This window comes from Bombus terrestris, chromosome 11 (assembly GCF_910591885.1).
Source record: "Bombus terrestris chromosome 11, iyBomTerr1.2, whole genome shotgun sequence".
Lineage (NCBI taxonomy): Eukaryota > Metazoa > Arthropoda > Insecta > Hymenoptera > Apidae > Bombus > Bombus terrestris.
In genome coordinates, this window is record NC_063279.1 from 5413960 (window position 1) to 5431603 (window position 17644).

The following is a 17644-nucleotide window of genomic DNA, read 5'->3' on the forward strand; positions in this document are numbered from 1 at the left end:
TCTGTTATTTCCATGGCTGCACGATTGTATCCAGATGCAAATTCGGTCGTTACCGGCTGTTTGCTCCGCGGAACACGGAATAATTATAGCCCGGTCCATTACCGTTTCGCTTCTAATGCCGGTGTTCCATCGATGTGCCTGTTGATTCGTGCCTTCGTCCTGTTTATCCTGCCACTTTTGATACGTTCTGCGAATGGTAGAAAAGCGAAAGAGTCGTGATCAAGAAACGCGTAATTGAATGTTTCGCTCTCTCGTAGTCTGTTATAGTCGCCAGGGCTCTCGCTACTGTCAGTTTACCATCCTTTGTAGGATAATAATTCGCGATTAAACGATTCCTTGGATAAATACGGAGGAATATCGACGAGGTTTAATCCTTTTGATCTTACCGATGCAGATACGCGTCTAGCCAAATCTATTCTCTCCGACTAACGAACATGATATTTCAGAGAAATTCCATCGCTCGGGTCTGCGAACATCTGCGTGGCTCCGATCGATGAATCGTCCTTTCTCGACAGAGAGATAGTTTTCGTGGTTCGCATCGTTTATACGCGATCTCTGTAGAGAGACGACAGATTTACGTATTAAGGGCCAACCGATGAGATAACGCGTAAAAGATGCACAAACCCGATGCTAAAAGAACTTGAGAGAAGCAAGAAACGCGTATAAAGTGGGTTATCCGGTTAGCGAAGTTACTAAAATACGCGTCGGGATAATAGATACGTCACAAGAGACTGTTGCACAAGTCGAAGGTACGAGAGAGAATTTCCATAATTGGAAGAAAATTTCGATGTAGCGTAAAATATCTACCTACTGAAATTTCTCCGAATTTCTCCGAATTATTAAATCGTTCTCGTGTTTCATAAATTGTTCGGTGTTCGTGATAACGCTATATTTCTCCTACGCGAACTTCTACATTTCGTACGAACTGTAGATTTACGTAGATAAAATACCCGACTCTCGTAAACTAAATCAAGATCGCCTAATACCTATCGATCGACTAACCATGTAAGGAGAAAGATAACATGAAATTGCGCGAAAGGGAGAGGGGTGGATAACATCCGATCGATCGTAACAAAGTGAGACGAGGAGGTCCCGACAGATTCCGCAGTCAGACGGAACACGGCAGCCAGTTTTTGTGTCAGGCCCCGGAGTGTGCGGAACTTTAGAATGGTCGTGAGTACGTACCTGCCGAAGAAGGACGATCGAGGAAAGGGGCTGTTTAGTTCCGCGCGCCACCTGTTATATCCCTGTCTGCTTTTCGACCTCCCCTCTGTCCTTGTAAACCTGACTTCCAAAGGGTGACCAGATCCTTATTTTCTCATGGGTATATACAATATCTTCTTGCTTGGCCATACTTTTAAGACGCTGGTTCGACACGTGCCGAAACTTGCACGTCACACTTGTCTGCCTCGCTTCTAAATTTTCTATCCGAGAATCAGAAATTCTTTACATTTTTGTTGCCAGTCGGTTGTCGAGAAATTGAGCGATATCGCAACACTATATATCGTAGTACCTATAGCTGTTTCGTTTATACGACGAGTAGTAAAATAACAAATTTTATTTGCTTCGCAATTTCCTCTACTAATTAAGACGTTGTAGATATTAGAGGAAATCGTAATATCCTTCGGCGCTACGATCGAAGACACGTTAATTTTTAAACGTCGTCGTTAGCAAAACCATTCGTTTCCATTTGTCGTCTACAATGCAAACGGCAAAGTCACGTAAACTTATGGCGTTATAAGGTAAATACGATTTTAATGAGCGAACAGAAGCACGTGAGTCGATAATTCGAGGGAACCAGGCCGAGCATTTTCGTAATTACAACGACGCGGCAATGAAATCAGTAATTTTCCGGAAACGATTGGGAAACATACGTTGCCAGGGAATTACGTGTTCGCGATGTTTATCACTTGAAAACACGTCATTACGTCCCACCTCGTTTTTGTTCGTCGCCGGCCAAACATCGATATAATTTCGTAAGTGCTTGTCGGCCTCGGAGTATTAAGTCGCGTCGATTTTATAAAAATCGTCAGATATGGAAAACTAACGAGACAACCGTGTGTCAATTATAGGAGCATATTTTATCCGTTTTTCCATTAGCCACTTTATATTTCTGTTTCGTTATCGAACTTCCCTTCGACTTCATTTAGGATTAGAATTTTTACATAAATGCTTATACCTCGTAAATTAGTAGTCCAATAATTTGTTCAACCTGCAATTTATCTAATCACCTGTATCTACGTATAATCTTCGCGCTCTTCTAAATTCAACTTGATCGAACCATTCACGTTCGTTTTGCTTCGTTCGTTATCTCGCGCGAGTCTTCTTTGATTTCTCGGCTTTCATAACAATAAGGAACGTGTGTTAGAATACGCTTTTCTGAAATAAAAACGCGTGAAAATATCCCGAGTTTGATCAAAAACGTACCTGTCGAAGTAATTACTTCAGATGTAGAGAAAAACTCTACACCTGTTTCTTTTGTATATCGGTTACCTGAAAGCCGCTGTTACCAAGAGAATAGACTTTAGTGAAACAAAAGAAATGTTATTGTGCCCTTGAATACAAATTTTGTTTTGGATTACAAGGTCTAGAAAGAGAAGAGCTATAACTAAATTTCTATCGTTGTTTCTCGTAGCCTTCAGCTACAGCTACAAGATTAACCTTTTGGTAATGTCCTTTGCTATAAATATTAGGATGTCGGGAAAGTGTCTTTCTTTTACAGACACGTCCTTTGCAACAACGCGTCTTTATACAAACATGAAACCTAATCTGTCGAACGTTGTGATCTTTATTTTGATAGAACAAAATAAATCATACGTAATTCGATAAAATAATATAAAAGAGAAAATGTCGTGCGTCCATTATTTCCTTATAAAACGAAAGAAACATTTCGGGCGACCTAATATATGAACGTGCTCCCTATCATAGTTTCCTCTATCGTATCGTAACACTGTAAGAGCGAGGATCTGGATCGGCATACGCTATACCTCAAATTATACTTATTTCGATATATTTTTCTATTACAAATTCATCCACTCGTTCCTCTATCAGTCAACCTCGACGGTACCTACTACTGGTATACCTGTTACAACGTCTTCGGATAAGAAAATATAGATAGGACGTGGAACAGATAAAACTCTCAGTCGACGAAGTGTTACGTCTTCCTCTTTGAAAATCGTCTCGACCGAAAGAAATCACCTAGGAACGCCCACATTTGTCGAGTTCCTGACGAGGTAAAGGGTTAATGAGCAATTAGCAGGGCGCAAACTCGTGGCGGAGGGCGCGTGGCCACGAAGAGGGTGGTATGCGTGAAACGAGCGCCGCCCCTCGTTTATAATTAGTGGCCACAGGACTGGGAACAGAGAGAAAGCCAGAAATCCAGAGGTTTTCGAGGGGTCGACGCCCACGAGACGCTTTTCCATTAGACGCGAGAATTCGCGCCTGCGCCCCTCGATTAATTACGGAGAGGGTTGCCAATCGGAAGGAGAGCCGAGCGCCGCGCAAACGCGCTAATGATAATTACTGACCAACGAGCCAACGTCGTCTCCGTGGACCAATCGCAGGATGCTGACCGAGAAAAGAAACGAGACGAGCGAAGAAGGAGGAAGGGTTTGTTGGGATGTCTGAGGGGTTGAACGACGAAACTCGCGCGCTCCAAGATCGAAAGACTCCACGCTGAGAATTAAGAAAAGTTTGCTTTATTCGGAGACGCGTTGTTACACGTGATTTGCCCTTTCGTTGATAGAAAGAGGAATAGCGAGGAAATTACAACGCCATCGAAGTAACGAAAGAAAGTGTCTCGCTCATCGCTCACGGCATCGATCGTTCGATGATGATGAAAAAAAAGATATCGATTAGAAAGTATAAAAAGGAAGAAGATAATAAAAAGTCAGTATGATGTAATTTACGAAATGTATATCGCTTTTTTTCTCAAAGAAGAACAAACATGTAAGTTTAAAACGCGTTAGTATTCCAAGAACTGCAGTTGGATATTTACAAAGAAAGGAAATAACGGTGGTTCGTATTATTAATAGGCAGATAGGTATATAACGAGCCTTATTATTTTTATATTAACTATGTCTCCCTAGAAAATATCGGAGTAGGAAAAAGAAAGGAGTCGTTCGAATCACGATTGGGGCAGAGAATTTTAAAATTCACCCTCGTCGCGCACGCGACATAGGCGCATATACGGATAATAATACGTAACCGTTTGATGAAACTGAACTGTATGATATTTTATACTTTCCCTTATGATTCGTTTATTTATATCGATTGTACAGTTTTTTACAGGCACATATCGTCGTGTAGTTTTACCATCAATTCTACTTTCAATCGAATACTTTAACTTCAATTGGGCGTTTCAATATTCTCGTCTTAATACTCTCGAAACACGTGCACGTAAGTTTAAATTTAACGCTTGAACAAGCTTGATATTTTTCGAATTGTTAGCGCAAAATCGGAACTCCGAGACTCGCTATTTTGACAGAATCTGTTCAACGGGAAATTATTTCTCGCTTTCGATTTGCCTGCTCGCTTTGGCTCGCGAGTAATCGCTCCTTGCGATCAATTTTATATTTTCGTCTTATTATTTCAATCGCAATGGGATATTCCAAAATTTGTACGTACTTCGAAGCGTTCGAATTCAACGATAGCGATATTCGTCGAATTAGATACCGTTACGATAACCAATCCTAAATAAATTAATCCCGTCAATTCGACGCCGTTTGGTGGTTCTAACGTTAAATAGAAAATTATTTCTCGCTTTCGATTTGCCTGCTCGCTTTGGCTCGCGAGTAATCGCTCTTTGCGATCAATTTTATATTTTCGTCTTATTATTTCAATCGCAATGGGATATTCCAAAATTTGTACGTACTTTGAGGCGTTCGAAATCAACGATAGCGATATTCGTCGAATTAGATACCGTTACGATAACCAATCCTAAATAAATTAATCCCGTCAATTCGACGCTGTTTGGTGGTTCTAACGTTAAATAGGAAATTATTTCTCGTTTTCGATTTGCTTGCAAACGGGCAACCACCCCGTTCCTGATCGCAGCTTGTAATACTCGGTCTACCAACACGCCGTCGAACGTATCGAATGCCGCTCGAATCATCTATCCCATCCGATACGAAAATAAACAGCTTGACGCGATGGAAGTTAAAGAGGAAAGCAAGAAGCATCCCTTTGTGACAGCGTATTGGTATCGACGGTACAGGCGTGACGAACGCATCTTCCCCGTATATAGTATCGGTATAAACCGGTATGTATTTCCATGGGACCAGGGGCAGAGGAAGAATCGTAGACCGCGTAGCGATGGTCTACGAGCAACCCTACGAATTACATATGCACGGCTGTCGTTCGTAGAGTCGCGCGTCCACATAAATCGAACGATATGGGGCTGACCAACCAGCCAATCGGAATGGCCGTTAACGTCTAAGATAAAAACTAGCCGTAGCCCCCGCGCGATCTCTCGTCGCTACCATGAGGATTCGCCTAACGAACGGCGAACCAGTGTCTTCTTCGATTCCAAGTACGCTATATAGATATACAGGGTGTTTCAGCCAACTGGGCGGAGCTATATCTTTAGCCACCGTAAATGCAATTTTGAAAGTTATACGAATAAGTAAAATCGAGATCAATTTGGACGAATACGTTCGGAATCCAGAGAACTTGGATGTATATAACCCTTTTATTTATAAGCGTAGTACGAGTGTGTCGTAACAGATAAAAATTATCCAATTAATATCGAGGAAGAATTTTCTAATCCTAAAACGTTTCAGCGAGAAAACGCATTCCGGAGTCATCTTTGTTCGTATCGTGTCTGACGGTACAAACGTAATAATCCTTCGCTATTTATACTTTCCGGTAATGTTCCTGCGTGAAAATTGCAGTTAACATCTACCGTTATTCGTTCTTTGATTAGAATATATCACAATTTCCTAATATTACAATAGTGGGATCGTGTGTAATCCGTTACGCGTTTGTCACAGAAAAATCAGAATGAGAAATACGAGGAGAATTAATAATCATCGATACGTTCGTTAATTATCCCATTATTAACATCTACCGTTATTCGTTCTTTGATTAGAATATACCACAATTTCCTAATATTACAATAGTGGAAACGTGTGTAATCCGTCACAGAAAAATCAGAATGAGAAATACAAGGAGAATTAATAATCATCGATAATTATTCGTTAATTATTGCCAGTTAAAATATCGAGTAGATCTCATGGTCGAGTTTCTCGTTTCGAACGATCAAAGTACGTACCTCTAAAAGCAACATTATTATTTCAGAAGGTAAATATCTTCGCGCTCTTTCGATGGCTTTTCAAGCAATGTAAAAAATAAATTTACCATCTCCGCTCGATTCCCAATCCCGTTAAACCATTCTGAAAAGCTTGCGGGCAAACTGTGCATAATACACGCTACCGCGAAACCGAGCTGTAACAGCGTCGGTATCTGCCTTCGATCGGAAAAGTTATATCAGAGAATGCAGTGTTACGCTTATTATATATATCGAACACGTTCGCGAGGAACTTGCACTTGGGAAAAGATGTGTAACTTATTATATACGCTGCAGTCGATAGAATGGAAGGTTCCGGTGGGGGCAAGATACATTGACCTTACATACGACGATCGAAGAAAGCTCAGCTCGAAGGAAAGACATCTTCAAACATTATTTCGCTTTATTCGATCGTTAGGAACTTTTGCTCGATGAAAACGAATATAAATTCGGAAATATTCTAACGACACCTGCAAGCTCTGGTTAAACGTTTCTTGCACCGCTTCAACGCAATTAATCTCTGTTGTCGCGATTCTTGATTCTTCTCGTATACTTTAGAACGAATGACTTTTATCCGCCACTTATCCTTTGATCGTCGTTTGTAAATCTTTGGATCTCAGCTTCTTTGAATATATGTAGCCGAACATTAGACAGCTACCTGGGATTTTGTTTAAACGCTCGATTCTTAATAAGTCCAATTTGATTTTATACGTTAAGAGAATAATTTTTTTCGACGCACGCTCTTATTCTTATTCTTTCTTGTACCTAGTAAGCTACGATATGTAGCTGGTTGGTCGAATCGAGTCTACGCCCGTCCTTCTTTATCTTTTATGGCGCAACAACTCTTGGGGATCGTACTCGAATCACAGTGTTTAAGGCGTCTAAAATTCAGAAATGTCTCCAAGGAAGGGGGGAGGATTTGCTGTAGCTGGCGCCGAGAAGAAACGAGTTATAAAAGCGTGTATTTCCCTCGCGAATAGTCCACTTCGTGCTCCTATATTCTCCCACGACAATCTCGCTGAAAATCGGACGATGTTCCCGAACTTGCGACGAAATTACAAACTGATACGATATCGTACTCTTACAGATTCACCAAGTAAATGTTAGAATCCTATTTTATCAAACTACGATATCGCGCGGTAATAGAATAAAATAGACTACCGCTAATTAATCGAATTATTATACGGTGAATCGAGGTAAACTAATTCGATCGAACTATCGTGATGAAATCGAGGCACGAGAAAGACGTAGGAACAGAACTGCCTATTTAATCTCAAAACAAAATAAAAATTCTAAGTTATTCTAAACAGTCGATTCATATTCAAGCATAACCTTTCAGCAAATGCTATTCCTCGATACAACCAACAATAGGAATTCTTTCCTTCGTATACCTCCCTTTTCAGTGCCGACTTATCGCGGCGAAACAAACGGAGCATCGTATCCTTCAAAAATTGACGCGAGGAAACAAAAGGAAAGGATACAGAGCGTTGCGATTTCTTCGCTCGCGCCCCTTTCGTAAAAGCGTCGCGATGTATAGAGACCAGGGGAAGTGGAACCGCTCGCCCCCTCCCCCCCCCTCGCCGGGAAAGGGTCGAATTGGTTCGAACGGATACGCGACGTGTGATCCACGTCTTCGCGCACACGCTCGCCGACGATATTCGCAGTCACGACGAACGCAACGCGAACGTTTCGAGATCGCGGACGCTCGCGGAAAAGAGAAAGAAAGATGGATAACGTTTCCAGGGGTGAAACGGGCCTCGAGACTGGCAAAGGTGGGGGTAAAGGGAAAGAAGACGAGATACATGGAGAACAAGGAAATCCAGAAGTATAAAAGAGAAAGAGAGAGAGAGAGGAAAGTAGAAAGGCAACACGATACAAGAAGGGAAAGAGAGTATGCGAAAAACTCGCATAACGATCCCGTTTAAGAATCGCTCCACATCCCCCTCTCGTGAGACAAACCCTTATCCCGTTTAACTCCTAGGAGAAGCTGAGCGAAATAACGGGCAAACATGCTCACCAGCCACCCGCTCAGCCCTCTTCGCCCGTTTCCTCGTTCTTACCCGGCGCGGAGGACAGCATTTGCAAAACTCCGACGTGTATAATAGTAATTATTGTCCACGGATACTCCTATCCACCCTCCCTCCCCATCCTTCAGCCGCTGATCTGCCACCACCACCGCGACTATCGCGGCGTGGCCTCCCCTCCATCGCTCGTGGACAGGGTGGTCCATGTTCCACGCCTACCCAGCATCCCTAGCTCCCAACTACGTCCTCTCTCCCCTCTTCTCTTCTTCGCGCTTCTCTCTTCCGCTTTCCGTTCTGTCTCGCATAGCCCTCGGAACTTCTCGTCTCTCACACCCGCGCTCCAAGCACGACGAACGAGCAGAAGGAGAAGGAACGAAAAGCCAGCTAACGAGATACCGTCGCCGCGGTAGGGGGAATGCTAAATAGACGCTACGTTTCTCTCTGTCTTCTCCATTCCCGTTCCTCTCGTTTTTCCTTCGAACGACACCGTTTTCCCCTCCTTTTCTCGCTCCCTCTCTTCGTCCTTCTTTTCCCCATGCTATCCCCACTGTCGCTATTCCCCACCACGCGCTGACTTCTCGTACACATCAGCGAAGCTAGCTAACCCCCACCATGTCGAACCGACGCACGAGCGCTTACGAAAATAGTCGAATGAATCCGAAAACCGTCTACGGTCTACATTGTCACCGCGGACGCACACTAGCTGCGCATACGCTGTGTCGAGCGCGTCGTTCTTTCCGATTCTGTTTCTGCTCATGCTTATGCTCATGTCTCGTCGCGATTTTACTAAAACCTAGAGCGTCGATTGTATAATTGTGATTGAAGAATGTAAAGGGAAAGAAGATCGAGGAAGTACAAGAAACAATGACATCGGAACGAAAGACCCTTGGTTCTCTTCTTGTTCGATATCTTTCAAATAATCTTTACGCCTTTTCGATCGTTCTTCTTTCGTACAGTCCGATGACGGCTGAATCGCTTGAATCATTTATTAATTAAATTTACGTGCTTCCCATCTGATAACGAAAAATTGTTATAAAATGAAAACAACAAAAATATATTTGCTTCTATGATAAGTTTAATTCCTTATAATCTATATTTTTAGCTTATGCGAATTTTTTTGTTCTCTGTGAGAGATCCTTTGTTATCAAATAATTCAAAGAAATACATATATCTTAAAATATCGTCTATGCCTTCGATATCTTCGAAGACGCATGATAAATATCGTCGATGCCAATAATGTTTCATAGCGGAAAAGTAGAAGCTGAGTTCAGCGGTTCCGTTCCATTATTTATGTTTATAGCGAATTGTCAGCGAATACACGTACAATACAGAAGACTCAGAATTAAAAGTTTCACGGTCGATTTGAATTTGTAAACGTACGAAAAGCTCTCTCGAAGAAAAGTTGGCGAACGATCTGTGAAATTTCTCGAGCCACCGTGATCCCTTTGCTTCTCACCAATTCGAAATACATTTTTCAGTCTGGCAGACATTGATTGAGTGCATCCTAGGAAAGTAATACCGCTGAAATTGACTATTGAATCGAACGAGGAAGTTATAAACATAACTCAAGATCCTTGTTGTCTCTCGACATTTGATTTTGTAATTAGGAAATACAAAATCGAAATTAATTTCTATCAATATCTACGTATGTAGAGTGGGTTATTGTATGTATAAGGGCATTTTTATTCATTATTTTGGTTAATTTATAATTTTATTCATTAGATGTGTTGTAATTATTACAAACCACAGTTGATGGTAGTTACTTGTTAATTAGACGTCGCTTATAATACAATCTTCGATAACAGTAACGCAATAGTGCGATAGAAAATAGAGGAATCCAAAATTTTGGCAATTGCAGTGGCAAGTTATAGATAACGCCAACCATAAATATATATATCAATACATCAAAACATTTAAGACATCTTTTGATATTTCGTACAAATTAAACATTTCCCATTGATTTTATTTTCTGATTATTTTATTACAGTATAGTAGGATGGATAAGATATCCTAATGCTTATAGTCAGCAATGTGAGTCACGAAACGAAAAGTGAGTCTCTCGATGTGGTGGAAAAGCGATTTAGAGCAACAATATGAAAAAGTAACCGAAGAAGGAGAAAGAGAAATGACATAAGGAAGAATAAAAAAAGGAGGAGAAAGGTCAGGATAGCGCGTTATGCTCGTTCAGGGCGACAAACGAAGGTAAAGATGACTGGACGGATTCCTTAAGTGTTGCCCCAATCAGATCCCATGTCACTCGGTTCATTAATCCATTCAGGGCGTACTTCGAAAAGTTCCACGTTGTATTACAGTGTTACATCGGTCCCGAATGTAACGACGTGAATATATAATGACGTTCGAAGCTTGAAAAATCTCGAGCATGACAAGATTGAATCAAATTATAATTGTACCGCGTCGATGTAACCTCTTAAAGCGGTTTACGCTGAACCGAACTTTGCATCCATAAATACAAGCATGTGTTACATTCTCGATAGAGTTATATGACCACCTCGAAAATTGAATATGCGATAGTACTCTAGTACTCTCTTTACAAGTAGTAGTTCTTTTTACTTTTCTAATGTCGTTGTTATAGTTGGCACTATGGAAAGTTTCAAGTTATTTGAATTCAATTCGTGTATCTTGACTAACCTAAATCGCACGCCATTACTCCAAAATATTTACGTAGCGATATTAATATTTCAAACTGATTCGAGCCGTTCAAAACAAAGTACAAATGCTGGAACCAAAGTTCGATATTAATTGCCATTTATCATTTACTTCGGTCTTCAATTGAGATACTTACAGTTTAGTATCAAACATTTTCAAGAAATAATTTGTTGCGAAGCTTCCTGTAAATTTATGATATCGTGGCATATGCTCGTTTTCCATCGTCCTGGACTCCTCGATTCTTCGAATGCAAACAGCAGAATACTGTAGAAAAACCGAGATACGATGAGACGCATCTCGCGTCTGTGTCGTTAGGTGTGTTTCTGTAATGCTAGCCTACCTTCGATTATTTGCGCGTCCGGTATCGGGAGAAGGACAGATCGCAGGTAAAACGATGGTGCAAAAAGAGATGGAGATAGGTGTATCGAGAGCTCTGCAGCAATCCAGCAGAGAGCAGCACGGCTGAAACGAAGATTTGCAAACAATAGGCCCGTAGCGGAGTGGATTCTTTAGATGGCGACTTGATACGCATCGCATTTACATATTATTGCTATTATTAGGTAAACGGTCCTTCGAGCGCCTCTTTAACACTACGCGCTCGCCCTTCGAGGTATTTTACGAGCGAACGCGAGAGGCCCTCACCGATAAAAGCCACCGAGGCCATAGCGAACTGAACCAGCGCCGCCTGTCGGTCGACAAAAATTCAACCACCGCACCGCCCGGACCGAGTAGGTGGCTGGAATTGTAAATAATCGTCCAGAACCCCTGGAAAAAGATTCTTATCACCTTTATACCCGCCACTGTCCCGTTCCGTGTAGATATGACTCGCAGACTAGCCGTCAGCGCTTCGAAATTTCTTACAGTCAGTTATTTTTAATCCCGATGGTGTATGCTTTCAGATTGCTACATGATTATTGGTATTGATATTACTTTTATAACACGTTACTATGTTGGAATCGATAGTGTTTAAATGCGCTCTAAGTGCAATTCGTCATTGGTATGTGGTAAAACATGATACATATTTGTAGATCTATTTATTAGTACTGAGAATAAGTGTTTTAATTGAATTTTGATATAGAATATGTGACCTTTCTCAAAGAATGAATTAAAAAGATAGAGTAAAATGTTGTAGTGTGTATCTTTCGTTTTAAAGGACTCAGACTTGAAACTGCGAAGATGTATGAAATTAATTATAAAGTAGTATTGCATTCGAATTATCTAAATGCATCTTAGCCTAAAACAATTGGCTCTAATTTCTGCGATTTGAAAAATAATAATATATTATTAACAACGTAACGAAACTGCGTGGGAAAGAAATAATGGGCCGATTCAAAATCCGCGTAATAACGCAAGATCGCGAGGGATCGGCTTTTTAAACCTGGCAACGCTGTGTAGCCGCGCGCGCACCGGACTTCTCTAGACCGCGTGACGCCAGGGTCGAAATTAAAGACGCGGCTTCGAAAGGTAGAGGTAGGGGGCCCCCGACGACGAAGTTGTGGAAAGCAAAAAGGGCGAAAAGAAGGGATCGGAATCGCTCGATAAAACAGGGCGACGTTGGAAGCACCGATAGGCCCCGAACGATTCTCCATTGGGAGAAACATTGCGACGCGGGGAGAAGGGAGGAACGAGTACGTACACACAATGGGGTCCAAGAAGAGGAGCCGAGAGCAAAAGCGGTGAATTAATTGTCGCTCGCGCCGCCGACGAAGCCGCCACGATCCGCAAGCCTGATTTGTGAGCCGCACGCGTGTATATCGTATGTGTATCTACCCGTTCCTTTCCTCTGCTCTCTCCCCCTCACCCTCTCTTTCTCGCTGGTTCTTTCGTTTTCTCTTTCGTTGCACGCTCTCTTCCCTTTCCATTTCTTTCATTCTTCACTGGTTGATCGTCTCCGGCGCGCAACAAGGAGACCCGTGTACAGGTTATACGCGACCATGGTGGAGACTGACAATGGAAACAAGCCCAACGGTACGGCAAAGTAAACAGGCACTGTATAAGAGAGACAGAGAGACGGTAAAACAAAAACAAGATGGTAATGAAAAGAAGCAAATAATAAACGGAGAAATAAGAGAGATAGACCGTGAATGATCCGTGGAAAGAATAAAGAACAAGATAGAGAATCGGAAAGATGCTACGAAAAATGCGGCAACCGGGTCTCCATGTTTCTTTCTCTTCTTTCCATTCGCTTCTTTTCATCCTCCTCTTCTGCACCTCTTTCCTCTGTCTCCTCTGAAATCTTCTTCTCTTCCTTCTTCTCCTCCTCCTATCTCGTCTGTTTTTCTTTTTCTTTCTCTTTTTGATTTTTATTTATTATTCAATAGAAGCCAGGAGGTGCTCGTTAATTGATGGCACCGGCTATGGTCGAGCGCAGGAAGCGGTAGAGAGGGAGAAAAATCAAGGTGGGCCCACGAAGAAGGGGACCATGAGACCACCATCGCCTTATTTATAACGCCGGGGGTAACCGAATTCACGATCAAAATCCCGCGTTCCGCGGCATTGATGGATCGCCACCGTTGTGCGCCGCGTTGCGGCAGCGCTGGTATTTTCAAATGAACCCGCCCTTTTTCCTCGTGCGTTCAGCCATGGTTCAGCCCTCACCATCATCCGCCGGCTAGTCGGAAGATTCCCTCCGAAACGAGGCATCATCGAATTCTCCCGACTAAACCGAGCCACAAACACGTCGGACCTTTTGATTTCTATATGCAGCTGCCTTTCATCGATCATGGAAGCTTCGTCGACCCGCACAATGAGATGTTGAAATATGTGTTACCGTTGCGTTGATTTATTCGTCTCACCCTTCTGTAGCCGACCTCGTGCACCACCAAATCTCGACGTTTACGACTTTATCTTGTAATAACTTAGATTTACCTTGCCAAGTTGTTACAGCGGAATTATATTTTGTACGGGACAGAAAATGCGAAAATTTCTATACGCGTTTGTATAGCGTTGGAAACTTTCTTCGCTTTTCAATACTTATAATTTTTAAGCTTATAACTTCCAAAAATTATAATTTTACATAGGAGCATACGGGCAAATTTCTGTGCTTTTTAAATTTAAAACTTTAATTTAAAACTTATTTAAAAAATATACAAATTATTATATATAAGGTTGTATTTTATTATATTACGAACAGTTATGTGGTAAAATAGTACTTTACCATATTATATGCTATATAATTCCATCGAAATGGAATCTCGTCAATATTTATATCAAATATATTTCTCAAAGAAAAGACGAGCTATTCTGTGTACATATATCCTATATTATTAATTTTCGCATTTTAACATTGTAAAATGATGATTTCAGGCTGCTAGGCCGCGGCTCCATGCATGTCTTTTCCTGCGAACAGTTTCAAAAATTTATGGCAGCGAGCGGCTTTACAGGGCCGTGGCATTCGTTGGTGGATTTAGGAGCTGGCGACGGTGCCACCACTGCTCATGTAGCCCACCTCTTTGAAAAAGTTTACGCCACAGACATATCAGCACCGATGAGATGGGCTCTGGCGAGAAGGAAGTTCACGTAAGTCACGTTCAATCTTTCGTTCAATTTGCATTCTTCGAAACGAAAGCTTAAAAGGGATAAGAAAATTGTAGGGTTCCTACTTGTAACTATTTAACGAAATATCGATGGGGTAGAAATTTGAAAATTTTACGATACACAGAATTTTTCACATTTTTATTCGCCCATCTATCTTACCTTTTTTATATTAGAATGTCGTAATTCCATCTATGTTTGAAATATACAGAAAATGAAATTCTTTGCTCAAGTATGTGCAATGAAAATTCGTACGATGCTGTGAATATTTCAAGTAAGTGTAACTGATGAAATAAAGAATGTTAACTAATTTTAAAATATTCCAAAAATATTTGCAAATTTGTAAACCATCTAAAAATGCAAGTTTTTATAATAGTAGGTAATTAAAATAAATCGAGAGAACTTTTGTTGAAGATAAATATACAATTTTCTAAATTATCCTATCCTTCTTTTGAATATTGTATTTTAACGTATGAGGTATCTATTACAGGTTTCTTCTATACGATTGAAAAGCGATAGATATACTATATGCAATGTACCAACTAAAAAGATAAATAATATCTAGCAGGAAAAATTCTGCTTTCCGGTGAAAGTTAAATCACATCAAAGGTACATTTAAATTGACGTTATTTTACCACTTTGCCCTGTAAACGTCTATTTCTTAAAAACTGGACAGAACCGCTAATTTTAATTCCAAAAAAGAAGAGGAAAAAAAATGAAAATACATTTCGTTAACAATAGATTTCATGAAAATTGAAACTGATCATTGAGGTCATTCTTGCAGTATCGATGTATAAATTGATTATTCTTAAGTTTCATATCGAACGACCAGTTCACCCTTGAACGAACATAGAATTCTTCACTCATGGAACGTCGACTATCTCAAAGCTCCTCGTAGTCGCCTTAATTAAGCGCGTAGATGCTTGATTCAATGGTATCCGAGAGTTGGAGGAACATCTAACGACTCAATGTCGTCGAGGACGGTGCATGTAATAGACCATGGTGCGCTACTAACAAGTTTATGGCACCGAATTGATTGGAGTAGAAGTTTACGGTGGTTTTACACCCGGCCTGTCTCGCGTCGATACGGTTGCAATCCGAGACTATTCGAATTTTAAGTAAATGTCCGTAGGGTGCGATGTACCCGTAACCGTTTTATAGAAATCCGTTTGCTCTTTTCCAGACGAGTTTAGAACCCTCCCCCCGTGATCTTAGGCGCGAATGAAGATCTTCGAAGAGAAAATAGGAAGAGAAGTACGTGTTAACACTTAGAATACGATAGTAGTTAGAGATGCAGTCACCGTGAAGTAAACAGTAACTTTGATTCGAATCATGTCCAAGGTGTGGCATTATGTGGGATCCAGTTATACGAGCGAATTCGATGCTTGAAAATAATTAAACAATAGGTTTGTACGAACGTTGAGTTGATTTTGCTTCCGGCTTTGGAGCTAAGACTAATTTCTTTGTTATCTAATTATTAATATGATTTTCGTGAGATATGCTTTCAAGGATTACTTTTGTTTTTTACAGTTTAATGCTGTGTAGTGTTTCCTTAAGGTTTCTTAACTTTTAAATAATTTATAGTATTTGAGTTTATTATTAACAAAGGAAGAATATTTTGTAAAATGAATGAATTGAAAAGTCTCATTTTCTGATTTACTAATCAACATTTAACTAACTTGTTTGGATAACATTTATGTTTTAATAATTTTATTAAAATATTGTATGTGTTTTATTAAAATTTGTAACTTGAAAACAAGTTTAAGTGATTGTATAAACATATTTTATTATTTTTAAGTATTGAATTTATTAAAACAAATCCCACATAGGATGCTACACCCTGCTACAGCATTTATATTTAGCTATAGTATTTCAATTGTAATTATATCATTCTTATTTTTTTTACTACTTTAAAATTAGATAAAACTTTGTTAGAAAAATCTAATATCTACTATGTGGCGCTAGATTTTTCGCTGTTTCAAATCTTACTGACAATGCAAATTTAATTTATCATCCAAATCCAATTTAATTTGTTATCCAAATGTTTGTGTTATTAAAAATAACGAGAATATGAAAATAGGCAAAATAAATAAAATACTTTTTGTAAGAACGTAACCGTACCTAAATGGCCTGCATTTAAAATATCTGAATTTACTAACTTCATATTAACTTTTATATTTCTTGTATCCCAAATAAAAAGAAATTATGTAATACGTTCCAAATTTAACAGAAGAAAATCATCAAAATCTATTAGAAGAAATATTCTATATAAAATAGGCTACGAAATTTTTATTTAAATTTAATCCTACGCAATCCACAAATCATGTGCATTCTTCTCTTGAAATTAGTTCCTGTACCTTTGACCAAATAGCATGCACGTAAATAAAATTCCAAAACATTAAACGAAACATCTTAAACACAAGATGATGAGAGGAAATGTTTAACAGATTGTGTGAATTAATTATAACAGCATACTATCACCCCTTTCAAATATCAAACAACATATGACATAATATTCTATGGGAATAATATAAAAATGGAAGAAAATATACTCTATTATCTTATAGGGTACTGGACGTAGAAAAATGGCACGAAAGCGGTCCATTCGACGTGATCCTCTGCCTGAATCTGTTGGATCGTTGCGATCGACCTAATACTCTACTTCGCCGTCTGAAATCATCTTTGGCTCCGGGTGGACGTCTGGTCGTAGCGCTAGTTCTTCCCTTCAGCCCTTACGTGGAAGTTGGTGAAAGGGGTGACCACAAACCGTCAGAATATCTACCAGTAAAAGGGAACGGTCTAGAAGGTCAAATAGCCAGCCTCGTCGACAGAGTTTTCGCACCATTGAGCCTAAGGTGTCTCGTATGGAGCAAACTGCCTTACCTCTGCGAGGGGGACCTCGGCCAGGCGTATTACTTTCTCGACGACGTAATATTCGTGCTAGAGGCGCAGCCAGTTAGTACACAATCCTGTGAATATTCAATGAGAAATATTTCTAAACACTTATACGCTAGAAGCTTTTAGGATAGCTCGCGATACTCAGCTTCCGAATGGATGGATACGGAACCGTCTGGAAAAGAATGCCCAAACACGTTCGAGCAACAGACTTATCAAGAACGGAAATGTAATACAG

The 17644-nt window shown here is 40.3% G+C and overlaps 1 protein-coding gene and 2 long non-coding RNA genes across 6 annotated transcripts in view; 2 read left to right on the forward strand and 1 right to left on the reverse strand.

The window, feature by feature from the left end:
* Nucleotides 1–17644, forward strand: part of LOC100646428 (protein-L-histidine N-pros-methyltransferase) — a 41295-nt gene that overhangs the window by 18984 nt on the left and 4667 nt on the right. For all 4 annotated transcript variants that reach the window (XR_002308178.2, XM_048410240.1, XM_048410239.1 and 1 more), the window contains exons 3-5: nt 14284–14496; nt 17079–17466; nt 17536–17644. Coding sequence is in view for 3 of the 4 variants with exons in the window: in XM_048410240.1 (XP_048266197.1) it covers nt 14284–14496; nt 17079–17466; nt 17536–17644 (710 nt within the window). In the remaining variant the exon portion in view is untranslated. The remainder of the gene's footprint in view (nt 1–14283; nt 14497–17078; nt 17467–17535) is intronic.
* On the reverse strand, nt 10014–11734 carry LOC125385976. Its single transcript, XR_007225778.1, has 3 exons — nt 11318–11734; nt 11114–11241; nt 10014–11047 (listed from the first exon to the last, which is right to left on the reverse strand). It is a non-coding gene; the product is annotated as an uncharacterized LOC125385976 (long non-coding RNA).
* On the forward strand, nt 14503–17053 carry LOC125385975. The gene is made up of 3 exons (XR_007225777.1): nt 14503–15629; nt 15695–15765; nt 15853–17053. It is a non-coding gene; the product is annotated as an uncharacterized LOC125385975 (long non-coding RNA).